General features: G+C 66.2%; 2 protein-coding genes across 3 annotated transcripts; one reads left to right on the top strand and one right to left on the bottom strand.

Annotated features, from left to right (window-relative positions):
* Window positions 1-405: 405 nt before the first annotated feature.
* PCSK4 (proprotein convertase subtilisin/kexin type 4) lies at window positions 406-6,559 on the bottom strand. The gene is given in 18 exon segments (XM_077860705.1): window positions 406-981; window positions 984-1,089; window positions 1,091-1,239; window positions 1,379-1,433; window positions 1,435-1,502; window positions 1,789-1,913; window positions 2,002-2,181; window positions 2,393-2,510; window positions 2,578-2,681; window positions 2,761-2,861; window positions 3,311-3,523; window positions 3,612-3,784; window positions 4,004-4,092; window positions 4,191-4,267; window positions 4,346-4,474; window positions 4,547-4,639; window positions 5,983-6,087; window positions 6,350-6,559. Coding segments are annotated over 18 exon segments (2,295 nt in total). The 5' UTR covers window positions 6,545-6,559; the 3' UTR covers window positions 406-766.
* A 771-nt stretch (window positions 6,560-7,330) lies between these two features.
* REEP6 (receptor accessory protein 6) lies at window positions 7,331-11,509 on the top strand. Of its 2 annotated transcripts, XM_077860710.1 has the most exons (6): window positions 7,331-7,520; window positions 10,289-10,382; window positions 10,461-10,599; window positions 10,772-10,940; window positions 11,119-11,181; window positions 11,335-11,509. In XM_077860710.1, the coding sequence occupies exons 1-6, from the start codon at window positions 7,406-7,408 to the stop codon at window positions 11,370-11,372; spliced, it is 618 nt and encodes a 205-aa protein (XP_077716836.1). In that variant the 5' UTR covers window positions 7,331-7,405; the 3' UTR covers window positions 11,373-11,509. The 2 variants fall into 2 exon arrangements, with proteins under 2 accessions (XP_077716836.1, XP_077716837.1); XM_077860711.1 differs by lacking the exon at window positions 11,119-11,181 and having other exon boundaries at window positions 7,334-7,520.
* The last annotated feature ends 5,341 nt before the right edge of the window (window positions 11,510-16,850 follow it).

The following is a 16,850-nucleotide window of genomic DNA, read 5'->3' as shown; positions in this document are numbered from 1 at the left end:
CACATTTACTGAAGCAGGTGCTAGGTGCAGCGCCATCGCACCGATGAGGCCACCAAGGCTCGAAGGAGGCGGCCAAGCACTCCCGGGACACGCGGCCGCAGCAGTGTGATTCACAACAGCCGCCGACGTGCATCGATGGATGAACGGATCAATACATGTCCATCCCCGCAGCCTCGGGCAGGAGCTTGGGAGAGGCCAGGCTGCCCTGGGAACCGTCTCCCTGGCCCCCGCCCCCACCACGGCTGGGCTCTGGCATCGGGGCTGGCCCCCCTTCTCTGTAGGCCACTGGGTCCTCCAGGGCCTGATGTCAGGGAGAAGACAGTCCCCAAGCCGGCACCCGGGAACCCCAACCATGCCGTGGGGGGGGCACTGCCCCTGCCCAAAGGAGACCACAGACTTGGCACCTCCTATTCAACCTTTATTTGCAAACTCTGAGGTCGGATGTGGTGCCTGAGACCCTGGGTGGTGTCGTTTGTTGTCCCTGCTCCTCCGGCCCGCTCTGGGGCTGGGAAGGGATGGCTGTCACCGCCCGACCTCAGCCCACCCCACCCCACCCCCACCCCCAAACTGTGTAACGAGACTTCTCTCTCTGTTTCCCCTGGACCTGCCAATTTTGGGTCCAGGATGCCACACTGGCCACCCCCGGCCCAGGGGCCTCAGTGACCGGCCGGGCCTCCTCGGGGCAGGTTCTCCGATCCCCAGCCCGGTTCCAGTCTGAAGCAAAGGAGCAGGACAGCGGTGCCTGTCCAGGCACTGGTTTCCCCTCCTAGTCAGATGTCTCTAGGTTCCAGACAGCAGCTGGACCTGGGGGGGTGGCGGGGGTGGCCCCAGCGCCGGGGAGGCCCCCACCTGGCGGCGGGCAGCCTGTAGAGGATGCGGCACAGTAAGGGCTCCCGAAGGCCACGGCCAGCAGCGTCAATACCACGGCCTGGGCACGGCCACGGTGGCACCTGGGGTGGCCGACTGCGGTGGGCTGCGGGGGCTGTTGGGAGGCACAGGTCCCGAGCAGGAGCCCCAATGCTCACGCAGCGAGTACGACGGGGGACAGGCGGTGCAGTTGAGCGGCGAGCCGCCGCGGCAGGGGCAGCAGGGAGGCGCGGCAGCTGGAGCAGACGTGCAGCGCGGGTGTGGCCGGGCTCCCAGGCCCGCCGGTCACCGCCTGCTGGGTGTGCTTGCAGTACCTCGGAGGGCAGTAGGAAAGGCAGAGGTGGCCCAGGGTGTAGGCGGAGCTGTGGCATTCTGCGCGGGGGACGTGCCCGGGGGGTGAGGGGCCGAGGCCCACACGACATGAGACTGCCCTCCCGCCCCGGGCTGCACACGCACACTGCCCGCCGCTGCCGCCTCCCAGCAAGCAGGCCGTGCCACGCCAGGCACTCACCCTGGCACAGCCCCTCTGTGTCCCGCTGCACACACGCGCTGCTGGTCACCTGGGGGGCCCGGGGGCCGCGCCGTCATGTCCTCGGCAGTCCCGTAGAGCAGCAGCGTGTAGCGGTACAGCGTCCCTGGCAGGGGTTGCGGTGGGCACGGGGAGGAGGGGGAGAGGCTGTTGGCCGCCTGGTCCTGCCCGCCCGGGCCCCTCTCCCAGGCCACCCCGCCCGGAGCTGGACTCCCAGACCCTGACGGCACCGGGCTGAGCCCCCGCTGTGCAGGGGTAACTGAACGCCTACTGTGTGCTGGTAACCGGGTGCCCAGTATGCACCGAACACACGCGCTGGGTCTGTCGGGGGGACTGCTGGGCACCCCTCTGCGAGGGGTCCCCGGGGGCCCCAGCCTGCACGCAGCCCTCACCCGTGTTGAAATAGTAGCCTTTGTTTTCCAGGCCCAGGGTCCACAGGCCCCGCGGGTCCTCGTCCCAGAAGTGGGTGGACATGAAGATCCAGTTGTTGTAGCCTTGGCCGCTGACATCCAAGGGTCTGGGATGGGAGGTGGGGGTGGGGGTGGAGGCGGGGCCGCTAGCTGGCGGGGGACCCCGGACCCCGGTGTGGGCCTCCAGCCCTGTACCTGATGGCCACGAGCGTGGAGCGGGTGCCCATGGGGCTGGTGAGCGAGATCTCCAGGTCCCCCCGGCGGCTGTAGGACAGAGACAGCTGCACCTGCACGTGCTCCAGGGAGCGGATGTAGTTGGCGCGGCCCGCGCAGGCCGACACGTTCTTCCTCACTTGCGTCAGCGGCAGGATGGGGCTAGGGGCAGCGTGGGGGGTGAGGGCCCCTCCTGCGGGCCTGCTGGGGGATGGGCGGCCAGCAGGTGGGGTCTGGGCTTACCTCTCCGTTACAGGTGGGTCAACAGGCCTTGGGGCCAGCCTCCCACGTGTGCGTCACCCCCCCATGGTAATGACAAGTGTGGGGAGGTGGCAGGTGGGCACAGTGGGGGGCGGCTGAGGAGGGCGCTCACGTGGGGGTGTGGACGATCCGAACGACGCATTTCTGCTGGGGTTGTGTGGGCAGCCACGTTCGAGCCATGTCCACCAGCAGCCTGGCGTCCAGCAGCCCATAGCCATAGTGGTGGCTCACTGTGTGGAGGGGTGGTCATCACTCGCCCCGCGGCCGTGGCGCCCCCTCCCCCTGGCCCTGCCTCACCTTGGCGCCCCACACCGTTGGTCCTCCAGTCCTCGGCCTGGAGCTGTGCTGGCCTCGACGCGCGGACCACCAGGTGCTGCATGTCCCTCCATGTCAAGAATGGGCTGAGGGCAGGCGAGGGCAGGTGAGCTGGGGCCATGTTGGGGGGTGAGCGCAGTAAGCGGGGTCCCCTCCGTCACCTACTTGGCCTCCAGAGCCAGGGCAATCATGCCCGCAGCCAGCGGGGCTGAGGCCGAGGTGCCCGTGTGCTTGTCCGTGCACTGGTGGTGCAGATCTGTGGTGACCTAGGGGCAGACGGGGGGACTTGGGGGGCCTGGCACACATGCAAACCCACACTTTGTTCAAGAAGGTACCGCAGAGATACCACCAGGGACGGGTCCCTGAGTGCCGCCCAGGTCGCACACCTGGGGAGCCGACCCTGCCTGGAAGACAAGAGGGTGTGTGAAGGGGTGACAGCTGTGGAGTCTGGTCTTGGGGCCCATCGTGTTCCAGGTGTCACAGGGCAGCCCCTAGGAGGGGGCACAGTCGGGGGAGGGGACAGCAGAAGGGGAGGGGTGGGAGTGAATCAGGGCAAGGGGATGGGAGAAAAGGGGCAGGTGGGAAAGTGGGGACAAACAGGCCGGAGGGAGCAGAGAACAGGAGGGAATGGGGCAGGGGCCAGGAGGGCAGGGCCAGGAGGGCAGCGGCAGGGGCCGGGGGGCAGAGGGCGGGGACAGGGGCAGCGGGCACTCACGATCTGCGGGTCAGTGGCCACGCCACTGCTGTAGGTGGTGGTGAGCGTGGAGGCGCAGGCCTCGCTGTACCAGGGCACGCGGCCGTTCTGGGTGGTGCTGCCCACCGAGAGCGTGTGGATGCTGTTGGTGTAGCCGTCACAGTTGCAGTTGTCGTAGTGCAAGCCGCCGTTGCCCGATGCCCAGACGAAGAGCGTGCCCAGCCCACCGCGGCCCTGCACACAGGGACGGGTGGGGGAACCGGGATGGGGGCGTCGGCCTTGAGAGCAGGCCCAGGCCCACCGCGGCCCCGGGTGTGCTCACCTTGGTCACGCCGCGCCTGAAGGCCTCCCGGGTGAGGATGCCCGGGCCGTCCACCGTGCGGCCGTCGTCCTCGGGGCCCCAGCTGGCGCTGTAGATGTGGATGTGCTGCGGCTGCAGGCTCAGCGACTGGGCCTCGATGACGTCTGTGATGGTGCCGTCCAGCATGCGCACGCCTGCCCAGAGCGGGGTGGGCGTCGGGCCTCGGCGGACGCCCCGCCACACCCCACCCCTCCGGGCAGGTCTGACCGAGGGGCCCCCTCTGCTCCCCACAGGAGGGCATTCGTGCGGGGCCCTGTGGCCCCCAGAGGTGCCTTCTCGGGTCTGTCCGCTAACTGTACCCGGCACTGCCGGTCACCCAGCGTCGGGGGCAGGAGGAACTGGACCCCACGTACCTCCAATTCGGGCGTTGTAGGCAACGCCAGTGCCGCAGAACCCGTTGTTTGCCATCGCTGCCACTTCCCCAGCGCAGCGGGTCCCGTGCCTGGCGCCAAGGGGAGAGGGGAGCCAGCTGCAGTGCCCCCCACGGCCCCCGCAGGGCACCGGGGGCTCCCCTTACACCCTGTGGGATGTCAGGCTCACCGGTTCTCGTCACTGGGCGTGTAGCGCGGTTGGGGGTCTGGGTCGTAGTCGTTGAAGTCGTAGCTGGCCAGGGGGTCCTGGGGCGGAGTGGGGACGTGAGGGGGGCCGGGCCGTGGGACCTGGGGCAGCCCCCGCCCCAGTGCCCCCGGTCTCACGTAGTTGGCCCAGAGATCCGGGTGGTCCTTCTCGATGCCGTCGTCCAGGACAGAGACCACCACGCCCTGGCCCGACAGCCCCTGACTCCAGACCTGCAGGATGTTCAGGTCCGGCTGCACCTTGTTGTTCTGTGCGAGGTGGGGGTGGGGGTCAGTGGGGCACTGGCGCAGCCCACCCCCACCCCTGCCCAGGCCGCTCACCATGTACCACTGCTTGGGGAACCAGGGGTCCGTGGGTACCACCACCGAGCGCTTCACCCGCCGCCGGAGCGTCTGCTGCTCAAACCACTGCACCTGGAGACGGGCGCACACTGCAGGAGGGGGGCTGCACCCCTCCAGCCAGCCCACCCTCCACCCCACCCTCCTGCCCTCACGCACCTGCCGCCCAACGGGACCTGCCCCCCTGAGTCTCTCCCAAAAGGGCCCGGGTCAACAGGCCTCCTCCCCAGGCCCGCCAAGGGGCAGCTGTCTGTGGCGGCATGTGTCCAGGTGGGCCACAGCCTGTCCTGGTCCCTCGTGGTGGGGGGTGGGCCACAGGCCTGTGTTTGCTGGGGCTGCTCTTTGGGGTCCTCACGTGCCTGGGGCACTACCTTCAGAGGGGCCCTGGGCCCACTGACCCGAGGTCCAGCCCTGCCCCTTCTCCAGTCGCTGTTCCAGATTCTTCTGCCCAAGACCTGCCCATCTCCCTGCTGCGGTGGCCATTTCTCTCTACCAGTCCTCCCCACCCCTCACAAGACACCCCTGGGTGGCCATACCCACCTCCTCCCTGGTCCCCACTCTGCCCCATGCCTCTTTACAGCATCACTCTCTGCTGAGACCGTGCTCTGCTGCCCCTCTCTCCGGGGCCCACGAAGCCCTGCTTATCTGGCCCTCACCAGCCTCCCTCTGCTGCAGCCACGGCGGCTGACTCACCCCGGGGCCTTTGCACATGCTCCTCTGCCTGCCCGAGGCTGTTCTCCCTCAGACCTCTGCCCTTCCTTCTCCCTTGCTGATCTCTCAACATCCCCAAACCAGTTCATGTGCCCTCGCCCTCATCTCAGTGATGGGGGCAACCGTCTCCCCATTTGCCCAGCTCCACACTACGGAGCTGGACCTGATTTCTCTCCGTCCCGCACAACCAATCCATCGGCAAAGGCAAACCCTGGCCCCTCTGTCCCACAAACCCTATCTGGAACCACCGACTTCTGTCCCCAGTGCTCCCAGTGGGTTTCAGGCCATCAAGGCTCTTGCCTCCATGCCGATCAGCTCTCCTGGCCCAGCCCATACCCCGTCATGGCTCCTGAGGGCTTGCAGACTCAGCCTCGACCCCCAACTTGGCAGCTAAAGCCTTTCTCCCAATCCGGGACTTCTCTGAGCATCTCACAGGCTCGCTGGGTGACTTCAAGCGGGATTCCTACTCTGGAGCCATTGCCCCCATCCTATAAAGGGCCACTTCCCTTCCCCCCATCCCGTGAACTCCGACAGTATCTGCCCTCTGTACGGAGTATGTAGGAATCTTGATCTTTCGGAGTGAGACAGAGGAGGGGGCTGGGGGAAGGGGTGGGAGCGACAAGAAATGCTGACAGTGTGCTGAGCCTCAAGGACGAGCGGAGACCCAGACTCAGGGCAGGTGGCCGAGACCCCCAGGCCAGGCTCACCTTGGGGTCTTTCTTCAGGCGCAGGCAATGGCCCCAGTGTGGGGTCAGGGACTGCTGGACCACGCCCCGATGCCGCAGGTGGAAGTACTGCCCGTCAGGAAAGATCTGGGAACGTGGAGAAGCATCCGCGACCATGGCACCTGGCTCCGACATGGAGTGCCCCAGGACAGGCCAACACCTCTGGCTTGCTTCCCCCCCAACCAGGTGCCCAGGTGGGGGCTTCGGTCGCCCCCCAGAGGCCCCAGAATCTGAAGCTGGTCGAGGCAGGGGTGGGCTGGGGCTTCTGGACATCTTGAGTACCCCTCCCGTCCGCCGGGGTCTGGGGTCGTCCAGGCCCCGCCCCTCCTGTCCATCGGGTCCCACCCACCTGCCCCAGGTAGACGAAGCCGAATTTGCGCGCCAGGCGCTCGGCCTCCCGGTAACCCTGGGACACCCTCACGGCCCAGCTGCTGACATAGATGGGGGCCCGGGCCGAGGACCACCCCACAGGCAGGGGGCCAACGAGGGCCAGGCCCAGGGCCAGGGCTAGGCGCAGCCAGAGCGCAGTCCGGGCGGGCCGCATGGCGGCGGCGGCGGGGGCGGGGCCGGGCCGGGGCCTCCGGAAGCCCCTCCCCCTGGGCAAACCGCCGAGTCGGCCCAGGCGCCCGCCCCGCCCCCGGGGCCATAGCAACCCCAGGAAGGCTTCAACTCCCAGGGGGCCTTGCGGCTCCCCCTTGAGGGGCGCGAAGATCCGGCCCGAGTCGGGGGGCGCCCACGGCCGCCCGGGGCCTCCGCAGACCCGAGCCGTCTGCAGCCTCAGTGTCCCCGACCTGGACGGTGACCCGCTCTCCCGACCCAGAGGAGCCGGGTCGCCGCGGCTCTCCTCGGCCCCGCCCCCGAGAGTCAGCCCTGCCTCCTGCCCGGCGCCGGCGGACTAGCGCGTCCCAGTAAGTCCCGCCTCCCGGACTCGGGGCGCCCCAACCCCCTGCCCCGAGAGGCCGCCTCCTCCTTTATGATCAGCCCCGCCCCTCCCCTGCCCTCGCCAATCAGCTCCGGCCTCTCTCGGGTCCTCCCGCCAGAGGCTCCGCCCCCACGGCGGCTCAGCCAATAATCCCCGGCCGTGGCCCCGCCCCTTGCTCCGCCCACGTCCCGGCCCGTCCGCCAATCGGCGCGCTCAGCCGCGGCGCCCCGCCCACTGCCCCCGGAGTCGCGGCTGCGGCGGCCGCGGCCCGCCAGAGGGCAATGCGGCGGGGGAGGCGGGGCAGGCCCCACCTCCTTTGTCCGCCCTGCCCTCCCATTGGCCGGGGCGGGGGGCAGGGGGCGGAGACCAGCCTGGGGGCGGAGCGGGGCTGCTCGCGCCGCGGGACGGAGGCACGCGCGCAGCGGGGCCGGTGCGCGGGGCCGCGGTCGAGCTCGGGCTGCCAGCCCCGGGCCCGCCGGTGCCATGGACGGCCTGCGCCAGCGCTTCGAGCACCTTCTGGAACAGAGGAACTTGGTCACCGAAGCGCTGGGGGCTCTCGAAGCCAAGACAGGTGTCGACAAGCGGTACTTGGCCGCGGGTGAGCCGTCCGGGGCGCTCGGGACTGCTGCCCCATTTCGCCGACCGGCACACTGAGGCCCTGGGGCGCCGGGGCCCCGGTCCCGACCCCTCGCGGCCGGCGCCTTCTGCGGGGCTCGGGCTCGGACGGCGGGGCGCACCTCACCGTCCAGCAGGGAGACAGACGGAGATCCTGGGGAGGGGTCGTGCGCCAGGACCTCGCGTCTGCCAGCAGCCTGTCCTCTGCCCTCGTCGTGCGATCTCGGGCGAGTGTCACCCCCTCTCTCGGCCCCTGCATTACCTCCACTCCCACCCTCGGGTCTGGCCGCAGGCCGCCGCTGCCCCTTCCCTGCTGGCCCTGGGTGACCGCCAGGCCGAAGTCCGGTTCTTCCAGTTGCTGTGTCCGCCCTGGGGGAGGAGAGGGCGGCGGGTAGGCGGCCAGTGCCCTGGAGTCTTGCCACCCCGTCCCACAAGGATCCCAGCCTGGAAGCAAGTGGAGCATCCTGCTGGGGCGGGAGGGTCTCCCCCACGTCTCTTCCCTCCCGTTTCCTGCGAGCCCCCCCCCCCACAGCTTTGGCCCACTGTGCGTGAATACTTGGGTTAGGTTGTCTGAGGCTGTGACAGGGCTGGAGGGGTAGTGGATGCGGGAGTGTAGAGAGGAGCCCCAACAGCCAGGGAGCGGGACTCCTGACTATAACCATTCCAGGACCCCTCCTCTTCCTTTCCTCCTCGGTGACCTTGGGGGGCCCCTGCCAGTGTCCCAGACTGTCTGGGAAGCACTCCTCAAATGCCTCCTTCCCCTCTTTTCCCGTGTACCAGGCCCGTCAGTTCTGCAGCCACCCCCCCACACACACCCGGGGTGCATCACAGGGACACTTTGTCCAGACGTGGCAGGGGGGCTTTGGGTGAGGACAGGGTGTGTGTTCTGAACACCTCTGTGTGCAGATCCTGGGAGTCCTCTTTCCTCCCATTTCCCCCAGAGGGGATCCCGTGCCCAGCGGCCCAGGGAAGGCCGGTGCTTTGCTTCCCGGGGCCTGCGGTGTCAGGGCAGGTCAGCTCAGCCAGGAACCTGCCCTGGCTTCTCTGCGCGTTTCCACATCCCTGGTACCTGGAGGCAGGGACTCTAGGTCATAGGGCAGTGGGGGGAGGGGCCTCCTGGGGAGGCTGGGAGTCACAGGGAAGAAACTGAGGCCCTCCTCTAGCGTCAGGAGCTTCGTGGGAGGCTGCCTCTGCCACCTGCCCTGTCTGGAGCATCCACCCCTCCCTCCTCACCTCTCCATCTGCCCCCCCAGCTCCATCTGTTGCTGATCTCAGAGAGCGTGCTCCCCCCATGTCCAAGGTCATCCACCCATTGCTGAGGCTGCAGGAATAAGGATTGAGGGGGGAAGTGCCCTAGGAAAGCTGCTCCTCCCAACCAGAACTTTCCCCCCCATCCAGATGTGGGACCTCTTGGGCCCCAGCTGCCCCAAATGATCAGATTCCCAGCCCCGACAGCAATAGATGAAACCCAGCAGAGACGGTGACCAGACCTCCTAGGGCCCACTGGGGAGGCTCCCCTCCCTCCCCTGACCCCAGGCCCTAGGGATAAAGACCAACGCAAGTGGAGGGAAGGGTGGGGGTGACTCTGCCCTTTGGCACACCAGTGCCCTCTGTCTCTGCAGATAACAGCCTGGGGGAGGAGGCTGGAGGCTGTAAAGTACTCCCAGGAGCCCAGAGGCTCTCTGAGTGACCTTGGGTCTCACTCCCCCAGTTTCCAGTGTGTTCTGGCCATTGAGTGGGCTACAGCGAGGAAGTGCAGGGACCTGCACACCAGAAGCACTTAATAAATGCAGTATTTACCATCATTGCTTTCAGAGTGGCTCGTGCTCCTGGTTCCCTGCCTCCCCCCAGGGGTGTTTTCTCTGAGCCCTCATTTACCACTGGGAAAGCATGTGTGTGCCTAGAGGGTGCTCGGGAAACGTGTAGAGCTGAGTGGTATTTAGCTATCGCCACAGCAACCTTGGGAGACAGGGCTATTACCACTCCATTGACAGATGGGGAAACTGAGGCTGCTCCGTGTCGTGCGGCAGGTGGGAAAGCAGCGGGCTCTGTGCTAAGCTGTCTTGTGCTAAGACAAGGGTCCTTACACGGGGCCATGCTGTCCCTCTCGGGACACCGGGCAGTGATTGGGGACGTTGGTGGCTGTCACGACTGGGGGTGCTCCTGGCATCGGGGGCTGGGGGCCAGGGATGCTGCCTGGCACCCCAGGGCCCAGGACGTCCCCACCGAAGATGATCCTGCCCCGATTGTCCGCAGCGGTGAGGATGAAAAACTCCATTGAGATCAAAGTCACAAATGTTGCCTTTCCCTGCTACTGGGAATCCAGCCCGGATGACAGAATGGCCTTACTTTTGGGTTTTTCTCCCGTGACTTTCATTCAGACGCCGGTCTCTGGTGCCCAGCCCCTCCCATGGGACCTGAGCAGGGCGCTTATACTGGCGGATGGTCACTTACTCGTTCAACAAACAGCTACTCTGTACCTCTCAGGGCCAAGGTCCCCGCCGGCCCTTGGGGGGCTCGCAGTCTGGGGCCAGCACGGCGCGGGGGGGGGAGCACAGACCAACCGGTTACCTGGTTACAGACACAAAACACGGGGCCCGGGGCCACGGTGACGGTCGCCCAAGTGCTGCAAGGGTGGCAAACCCATCCTGTGGGGTCCCCAAGCTTGTAGGGGGAGTGGTTGCTGCAGACCGGGTCTGCGGCGGGAGGCGGCCCAGGGGTGCCGCCCTGCCCACACCCTCTCTCCTGCAGGAGCCGCCACTCTGCTAAGCCTGTATCTTCTGTTCGGCTTCGGGGCGTCTCTACTGTGCAATGTAATCGGCTTTGTGTACCCCGCCTATGCATCGTGAGTGCCTGCTGGCTGCCCGGGGGCGGGGGCGTCTGGGGGCCCTGGGCAGCCCCTGACTCGCCGCCCCGCCCCCAGAATCAAAGCTATCGAGAGCCCAAGCAAAGAGGACGACACTGTGTGGCTCACCTACTGGGTGGTGTACGGCCTGTTCGGGCTGGCAGAGTTCTTCAGCGATCTACTCCTGTCCTGGTTCCCTTTCTACTACGCGGGCAAGGTGCGTGCCGCCAGGTCACACGCGGGCCTGGGGCCCCCCGGGGCGGGCCGGCGACCAGGCCCCGGGGCTGGCGGGAACCGCACCCTGCTGCCCCGTCCCCAGGCTGTCCGAAGGGGTGGCCCAGCCCCGTGCCCCAGGGCCAGCGAGCCTAACACCTGCCGTGTCCCCACAGTGCGCCTTCCTGTTGTTCTGCATGATTCCCGGGCCGTGGAACGGGGCTCACATGCTGTATCATCGCGCCATTCGTCCACTGTTTCTAAAGCACCACGAGGCCGTGGACAGCGTCGTGAGGGACTTCAGCGGGCGAGCCCTGGACGTGGCGGCCGGAATCACGCGGGACGGTGTGTGCTCGCGGGGCGCGGGGGTGTCGCCGTGTCCCCGCCTCCGTGTGCCTGGGTCCCAGCCCCCCAGCCCCTGCTCAGCCCTCTCCTGCCCCCTCCGTCCTGGCCGCCCCCCGGGTCGCCCCCCTCGGCGGCCCCCTCACTGTCAGCCTCTCTCTCCTACGCTCTCGGGAACCAGTCCTGCAGACCCTGGCCCGCGGCCGGGCTCTCGTCACCCCCGCAGCCGCCCTTGGAGCTGAGCGTACGTAGTCCCCAGCCCCGGGAGGTCGGCCTGTGCGGGTGCAGGTCTGCGTGAACAGCGGTCCCCGCGGACGACGGGAGAACGGCCTCGTCGGCCCCCGCGCCCCTGGCCGCCGCCCTGCCCCGCCTCACCCCCTCGGCCGTGTCTTTGCAGCCAAAGCAAGTGTGGCTCAGCTCCAGAAGGACAAGTGAAAGCGTCGCCCAGCCTCCACAAGGAGCCGCCACCCGCTGGTGAGCCGGGGGGCACATCGCGGCCCAAGTCCCCCCTGGATTCCCCCACCGACTCGCCAGCAGAGACCTCCACGAGCCCCTCGTCCCCGAGCAAGCCGGTCCCCGCCAGCTCCTCGCAGACCATCTCGGCCCAGCCCCAGGTGCGCCCCCCGGCCGGCACCTCCCGGGTGCCCAGCAAGTCCAGAGTGCAGCTTCGGCCGCGAGCCGCCTCCAGACAGTCCTCCGAGACCGCCGGCCAGCAGCGTCCCCAGCCATCCGCCACCGCCTCGGGCCAACCCCAGCCAGCCCGAGAGTCCTCAGGCTCCGCGCAGCACCCCAACACCTCCTCCAGCCAGGGCTCGCAGTCCCCCAGCGGCACCGCCGTCCCCGCGCAGTCCCCCAACAAGACCTCAGATGGGCCCGGGGACCCGGCCCCCAAGGCCTCCAAGTCCGGCAGACAGAATGGGAAGGAGTTCTTGACGCAGCCCAGCGGCAGCTCCTCGGTGCCCGAGCTGCCTGGCTCCGGCCCGTCCGAGTCCTCCCTGGAGTACACCTCCGAGTCCACCACCGAGGTCACCTGCCGCTGGCCCCACCCCAGGCACCGGCTGCGCTGTCTGCAGCACTGCTGGCGGCTGAAACACCTGGCCTGCTAGGGGCGACTCAATAAAGCTCATCTGGACGAGCTCCGTCTGGCCGTGTGTCCTCGGGGGGAGCCCGGGACCGGGGACTTCGCGGGCACTGTCGCATCCGACCAAGAGCAGAGGCTTGAAGAACCTGAGGCCCAGAGAGACACACGTGCCTGCCCGCGCTCCTGCCATGTGGCTGGGAAGGCTTTTCCCGGAGAATTGGAGCGAGAATTAGAGTACAAGGCCTTTTCTTTTTTTTTTTTTTTTTTTTAATTTATGATAGTCACACACAGAGAGAGAGAGAGGAGAGAGAGAGAGAGGCAGAGACATAGGCAGAGGGAGAAGCAGGCTCCATGCCGGGAGCCCGACGTGGGACTCGATCCCGGGTCTCCAGGATCACACCCTGGGCTGCAGGCGGCGCTAAACCACTGCACCACCCAGGGATCCCAGAGTACTAGGCCTTTATTTGGGAAGGATCCCGGGCATCGGCAGCAGGGGTGGGGGGGCAGATGGGGAGAGGACGGAGGCTAAGCTTGGGTGTTGCCGAGCCCCAATCGCTGCGGGCACCCGGAGCTCCATCCCGGGTGGGGCGGGGGTGGGCTCTGGAAGCCTGGGTCGCCTGTGTAGCCAAGACCGCTCCCGCGCACCGCCCCTGCTGGCTCCTGGGGGAGCAGTGGCCACCCCTGCACATGGTGTTGGGGGCAGGGGTGGAGGAAGCCCTGGCCCAAGGCGGGGGTGCTGGCAGTTGGCGTCAGGGTGGCATTCCTGGGCGTGGGGGTGAGGGCGAAGGCTGGAACGACAGCCTGCAGTCGATCTCCTCTAGACACCAGCCCGGCCCTGATCGTAGAACCAGGCAGAGACCGCAGCGAGAGGGGTGACAAGCCTGTCGCGTGGATATAGCTGCCGAACGCTCGAGCAAACAAAGCAAACTCAGTCCGACGGTGCAGTGACACAAGAGAACACCCCCCGTGGGCGGGCAGGTCCCTGGAGGTAGAGCCTGAGTGGGAAGCTGGCAGGGGTGTGCGTGTCGGGGAGCTGAGCACGGAGGGAGTGTCAGCTGGGGGGCGGCACCCGGGGGTCCAGAGTGTCTCAGCCCACCCCGAAGAGGGCGGCAACCCCACCGCACCTCCCATTGCCTGAAGACAAGCCTGTGGCCGGGTGCCTGCAGCCACAGCTCAGAAGGACCTGCCCCCCACCCGTGTGCACCCCCACTGCCCCGCCCCACCAGGGCCTGCTCTCCCAGATTCTGGTTGGTCATGGCTTGTGTTTTGGGTTTTTTTTTTTTAAGATTTAAAAAAAATTGAGGATGCCTGGGTAGCTCGGCAGTTGAGCATCTGCCTTGGGCTCAGGTTGTGACCCCGGGGTCCTGGGATCAAGTCCTGCATCGGGCTCCCCACAGAGAGCCTGCTTCTCCCTCTGCCTGGGTCTCTACTGCACTCTGTGTCTCTCAGGAATAAGTAAATAAAATCTTAAAAAAAAAAGACTTTAAAAATTTATTTAAGAGAAATTGTGTGTGAGCAGGGGGTGGGGCAGAGGGAGAGAGAGACTGTCAAACAGGCTCCCTGCTGAGCGCGACCCTGTGATCGTGACTTATGCCGAAATCAGAAGCCGGACACTCAACTGACTGAGCCCCCAGACGCCCCCCTGCCCCCGGGTCACAATTTCTGGTAGAAACACAAGGGGAGCGTCAGTAGGATGCTCACAAGGCCATAACTCTGGGGTTCCCAGCTCAGGGTAATGGTGCCCCAGGGACATCGGATGGTGTTTGGAGACAGTTCTGGTGCCTGTCACTTCCCACAGGCCAGTGGCACGTCAGCCCAGCCCCCGCCTTCGCAGGCCCAGCTTGTCTGCAGCTGCTGGTGGCCCCTCTCGCCCCACACACTGTGCCCCAAAGGGAGGCGGCCCTGTGCCTGAGGAAGAACGGGGAAGGAGCTGAGCGATGGGTCCGACTCATTCGTTGGCTCGTTCAACAAATACTGAGCGCCCGCCGTATGCCAGGCCCTGTTGCCACAGTCAAGGATGTGGTAATGGCCCAGAGAGATAACAATACTGGCTCCTGAGGATTTGGGGAGGTGACGACAGCATGATAAATATATAGGTCAGAAGGAAGGGAATGTTGGGGGGGGAATGGAGCAGGGGTCAGGAAGAGCTGGAGAAAGCCCTCTCCAGAGGTGACAGTTGAGCAGAGACGTGCAGACGGGAGAGTCAGGTCAGAGGGCATGGGTCTTGTGACAGCCAGGGCAAAAGTGGCCTGGGCAGAGAGAAGAGCACACGCAAAGGGCCTGGGGCAGGGCTGCACCGGCGGGGAGGAAGGGCGGGCTGGCCGTGGCTGGAGCTGAATGAGGGAGCCGGAGAGAGGAGCTGAGTGGGGCGAGGCTGACCTCACAGGTGTCTGGTGCTGAGGACTTTGGCTTTTGCTTGGGGACGCAGGCTTTGCTGGGGGTGAGGGAGGACCGGAACCTAATCATTAAAGCAGCACCACCCCCGCCCTGCGGAGGAGTCACCTGGGCCTTGGGGACAGGGACCTGGGAGTCTGCTTATCGCTGGTGCAGCTGTTTGAAGAATGCGGCGTGGCCACAGTCCAGGGGGGAAGGCGGTACCAGGCTCCCCTGCAGCTGGCGTCCACCCTCGCCGCCCAAGGGGCAGCAAGAGGGGATGTGCCCCTCCAAATACCGTCCCGGCCCGCCAGGGATCGGCTGACCGGGGGGCACGGGTGGGAGGACACACACGCGCCCTACCAGGTGGAAACAGTGACCTTTAGCCCCTCAGACCTGTTTGTTTGTTTGTTTGTTTGTTTAAGATTTTATTTATTTGGGAGAAAGAGCAGAGCGAGAGAGTGAGCAGGAGCAGGGGGAGGGGCAGAGGCAGGGACAAGAGGCGCCCCAGGGAGCAGGAGCCCGATCGTGATCGTGGGCTCGATCTCAGGACCCTGGGGTCACGCCCTGAGCCGAAGGCAGATGCTCACCCACCGAGCCTCCCAGGTGCCCCTGTTTTGTTTGTAATTTAAACATACAGAAAAGTGGGGACACCGGGGTGGCTCAGAGGTTGAGTGCCTTCGGGTCAGGGTGGGACCCCGGGGTCTCGGGATCGAGTCCCGCATCGGGCTCCCCGCAGGCAGCCTGCTTCTCCCTCTGCCTGTGTCTCTGCTGCTCTCTGTGTCTCTCATGAATAAATAAATCTTTAAAAAAATTAAAAGTAAATAAAAATAAATAACATGCAGAAAAGTGTAAGCAGCAACTCAGAGCCAGTGACGCCTCACGGCCAGCCCGTCCCAGTCACTTGCCACCGCCAACGGGCCCCCCCACCGCGCAGCGCTCGGCCGTGGGATCCGCCCTGCCCCGCGTGGCCCCGAGCCCCGCTGTCACGCTGCAGGCCGCGCGGTCACGCACTGTTCCTCTGTTGGACGGAGTCGTTTCCAGTTTGGGCATATAGTGACTAAAACTGCTAGGAACCTTCTAGAACCGGCCTCTGGTGAGCAGAGCTCGTGTTTCCTGGGGCGTGCAGCGGTCAGGGATGGCAGGGTGAGCATCTGAGAGTCCTGGGGAGGCGGAGAGCTACAGAGATTCATTCTCCCCCATTCTGGAGGCCAGAAGCCGGGGGTCAGAGTGTGGCGGGACCGAGCGACCTGCGCGGGCTCCAGGGGACGGTCCTTCCCGCCTGCTCCGGCTCCAGGCATCCTTGGGTGTGCGGCCGCATCCCCCAGTGTCGCCTCCCCGGCCACGTGGCTGTCTCCTCTGTCCCTGTCTTACGAGGACACTTGTCCCTGGGTTTAGAGCCCACCTGGATAATCCGGGATGATCTCATCTTGAGACTCTTAACTGCATCTGCAAAGACCTTCTTTCCAAATCAGGCCCCATCCAGGTCCTGGAGGTTAGGATTTGGACTCGGGTTCGGCCTGCCGCGGTGAGGACCCTTCATCTGGAGCAGACACCGCACACTGCACCCCGCGGGGGCCACGCCGGTACCGGCCGAGCCGCACGTGACCCTGGGGGCTGTGGGACAGCCGAGGGCTCCCGGCAGCTGTTGGGCCAGGTCCTCCGTGGGTCAGCCCGGTTCAGGGTCAGGGAGAGGGGAGGGCGGGCCCCGGGCAGGCAGTAGGGGGTTGCTGGCTGCAGAGAGCTAAAAATAGTAAGAAAAGGGGCACCTGGGTGGCTCAGCCGGTGAAGCATCTGCCTTCGGCTCAGGTCACGAACTGGGGTCCTGGGATCGAGCCCCACGGCGAGTTCCCAGCTCCGTGGGGAGCCTGCTGCTCCCGCTCCCTCTGCCACTCCCTCCAGCTAGTGCTCTCTCTCTGTCTCTCAAATAAATAAAATCTTTTAAGAAAAAATAGTAAGAAAAGCATTGGAACCCGGAGCCAGCATCCTGCGGCGTCGTGGGGAGAGCGTTTCAGGGCTCCGTGAAACACCTGCCGCGGTTACCCTCCGACGGGCCGCTCCAGCGGGGCCCCGGGCGACGGCCAAGGCAGCTGGCCGCAGGCGCGGTCCTGACCGGCCTCCCTACGGCCCCTTCGGGCGACGATCCAGTCTCCAGCGCACACGGGCGTGGGCCTTGTGCCCGCGGGGACACGGTCACCAGTAAACACCAGAGCCCGTGCTGGAGAGCGGAAGGCCGGCCCGCGCCGCCTACCCGTGTGCCGGGCGAACGGCTTCAGGATGGCAGCGTCTTCTTCTGGCTCCTAATTGTTTGTGTTAAAGCTGAAGAGTGGACCAGGAAATCCAGGGCATGTTGTCCTCTGTGACTGTCCTGCTGTTGTCCCCAGAAACGATGTCGCCGCCGGGCCAGGGAGGGAGCAGCAGAGAGATGGGAGTCCTGCTCGCGGGGCCACGTCGTCTGC

The sequence above is a fragment of the Canis aureus genome, chromosome 19 (assembly GCF_053574225.1).
Source record: "Canis aureus isolate CA01 chromosome 19, VMU_Caureus_v.1.0, whole genome shotgun sequence".
Taxonomy (NCBI): Eukaryota; Metazoa; Chordata; class Mammalia; order Carnivora; family Canidae; genus Canis; species Canis aureus.
The sequence above is the reverse complement of the archived record's forward strand: the minus strand, read 5'-3'. Positions and strand labels throughout refer to the sequence as shown.

Coding starts and splice junctions, on each gene's coding strand:
- REEP6 (XM_077860710.1), top strand. CDS start 7,406: ATGGACGGCCTGCGCCAGCGCTTCGAGCACCTTCTGGAACAGAGGAAC. Junction 10,941..11,118: donor GGCCGGAATCACGCGGGACG/GTGTGTGCTCGC, acceptor CTCGGGAACCAG/TCCTGCAGACCCTGGCCCGC. Junction 11,182..11,334: donor AGCCGCCCTTGGAGCTGAGC/GTACGTAGTCCC, acceptor GTGTCTTTGCAG/CCAAAGCAAGTGTGGCTCAG.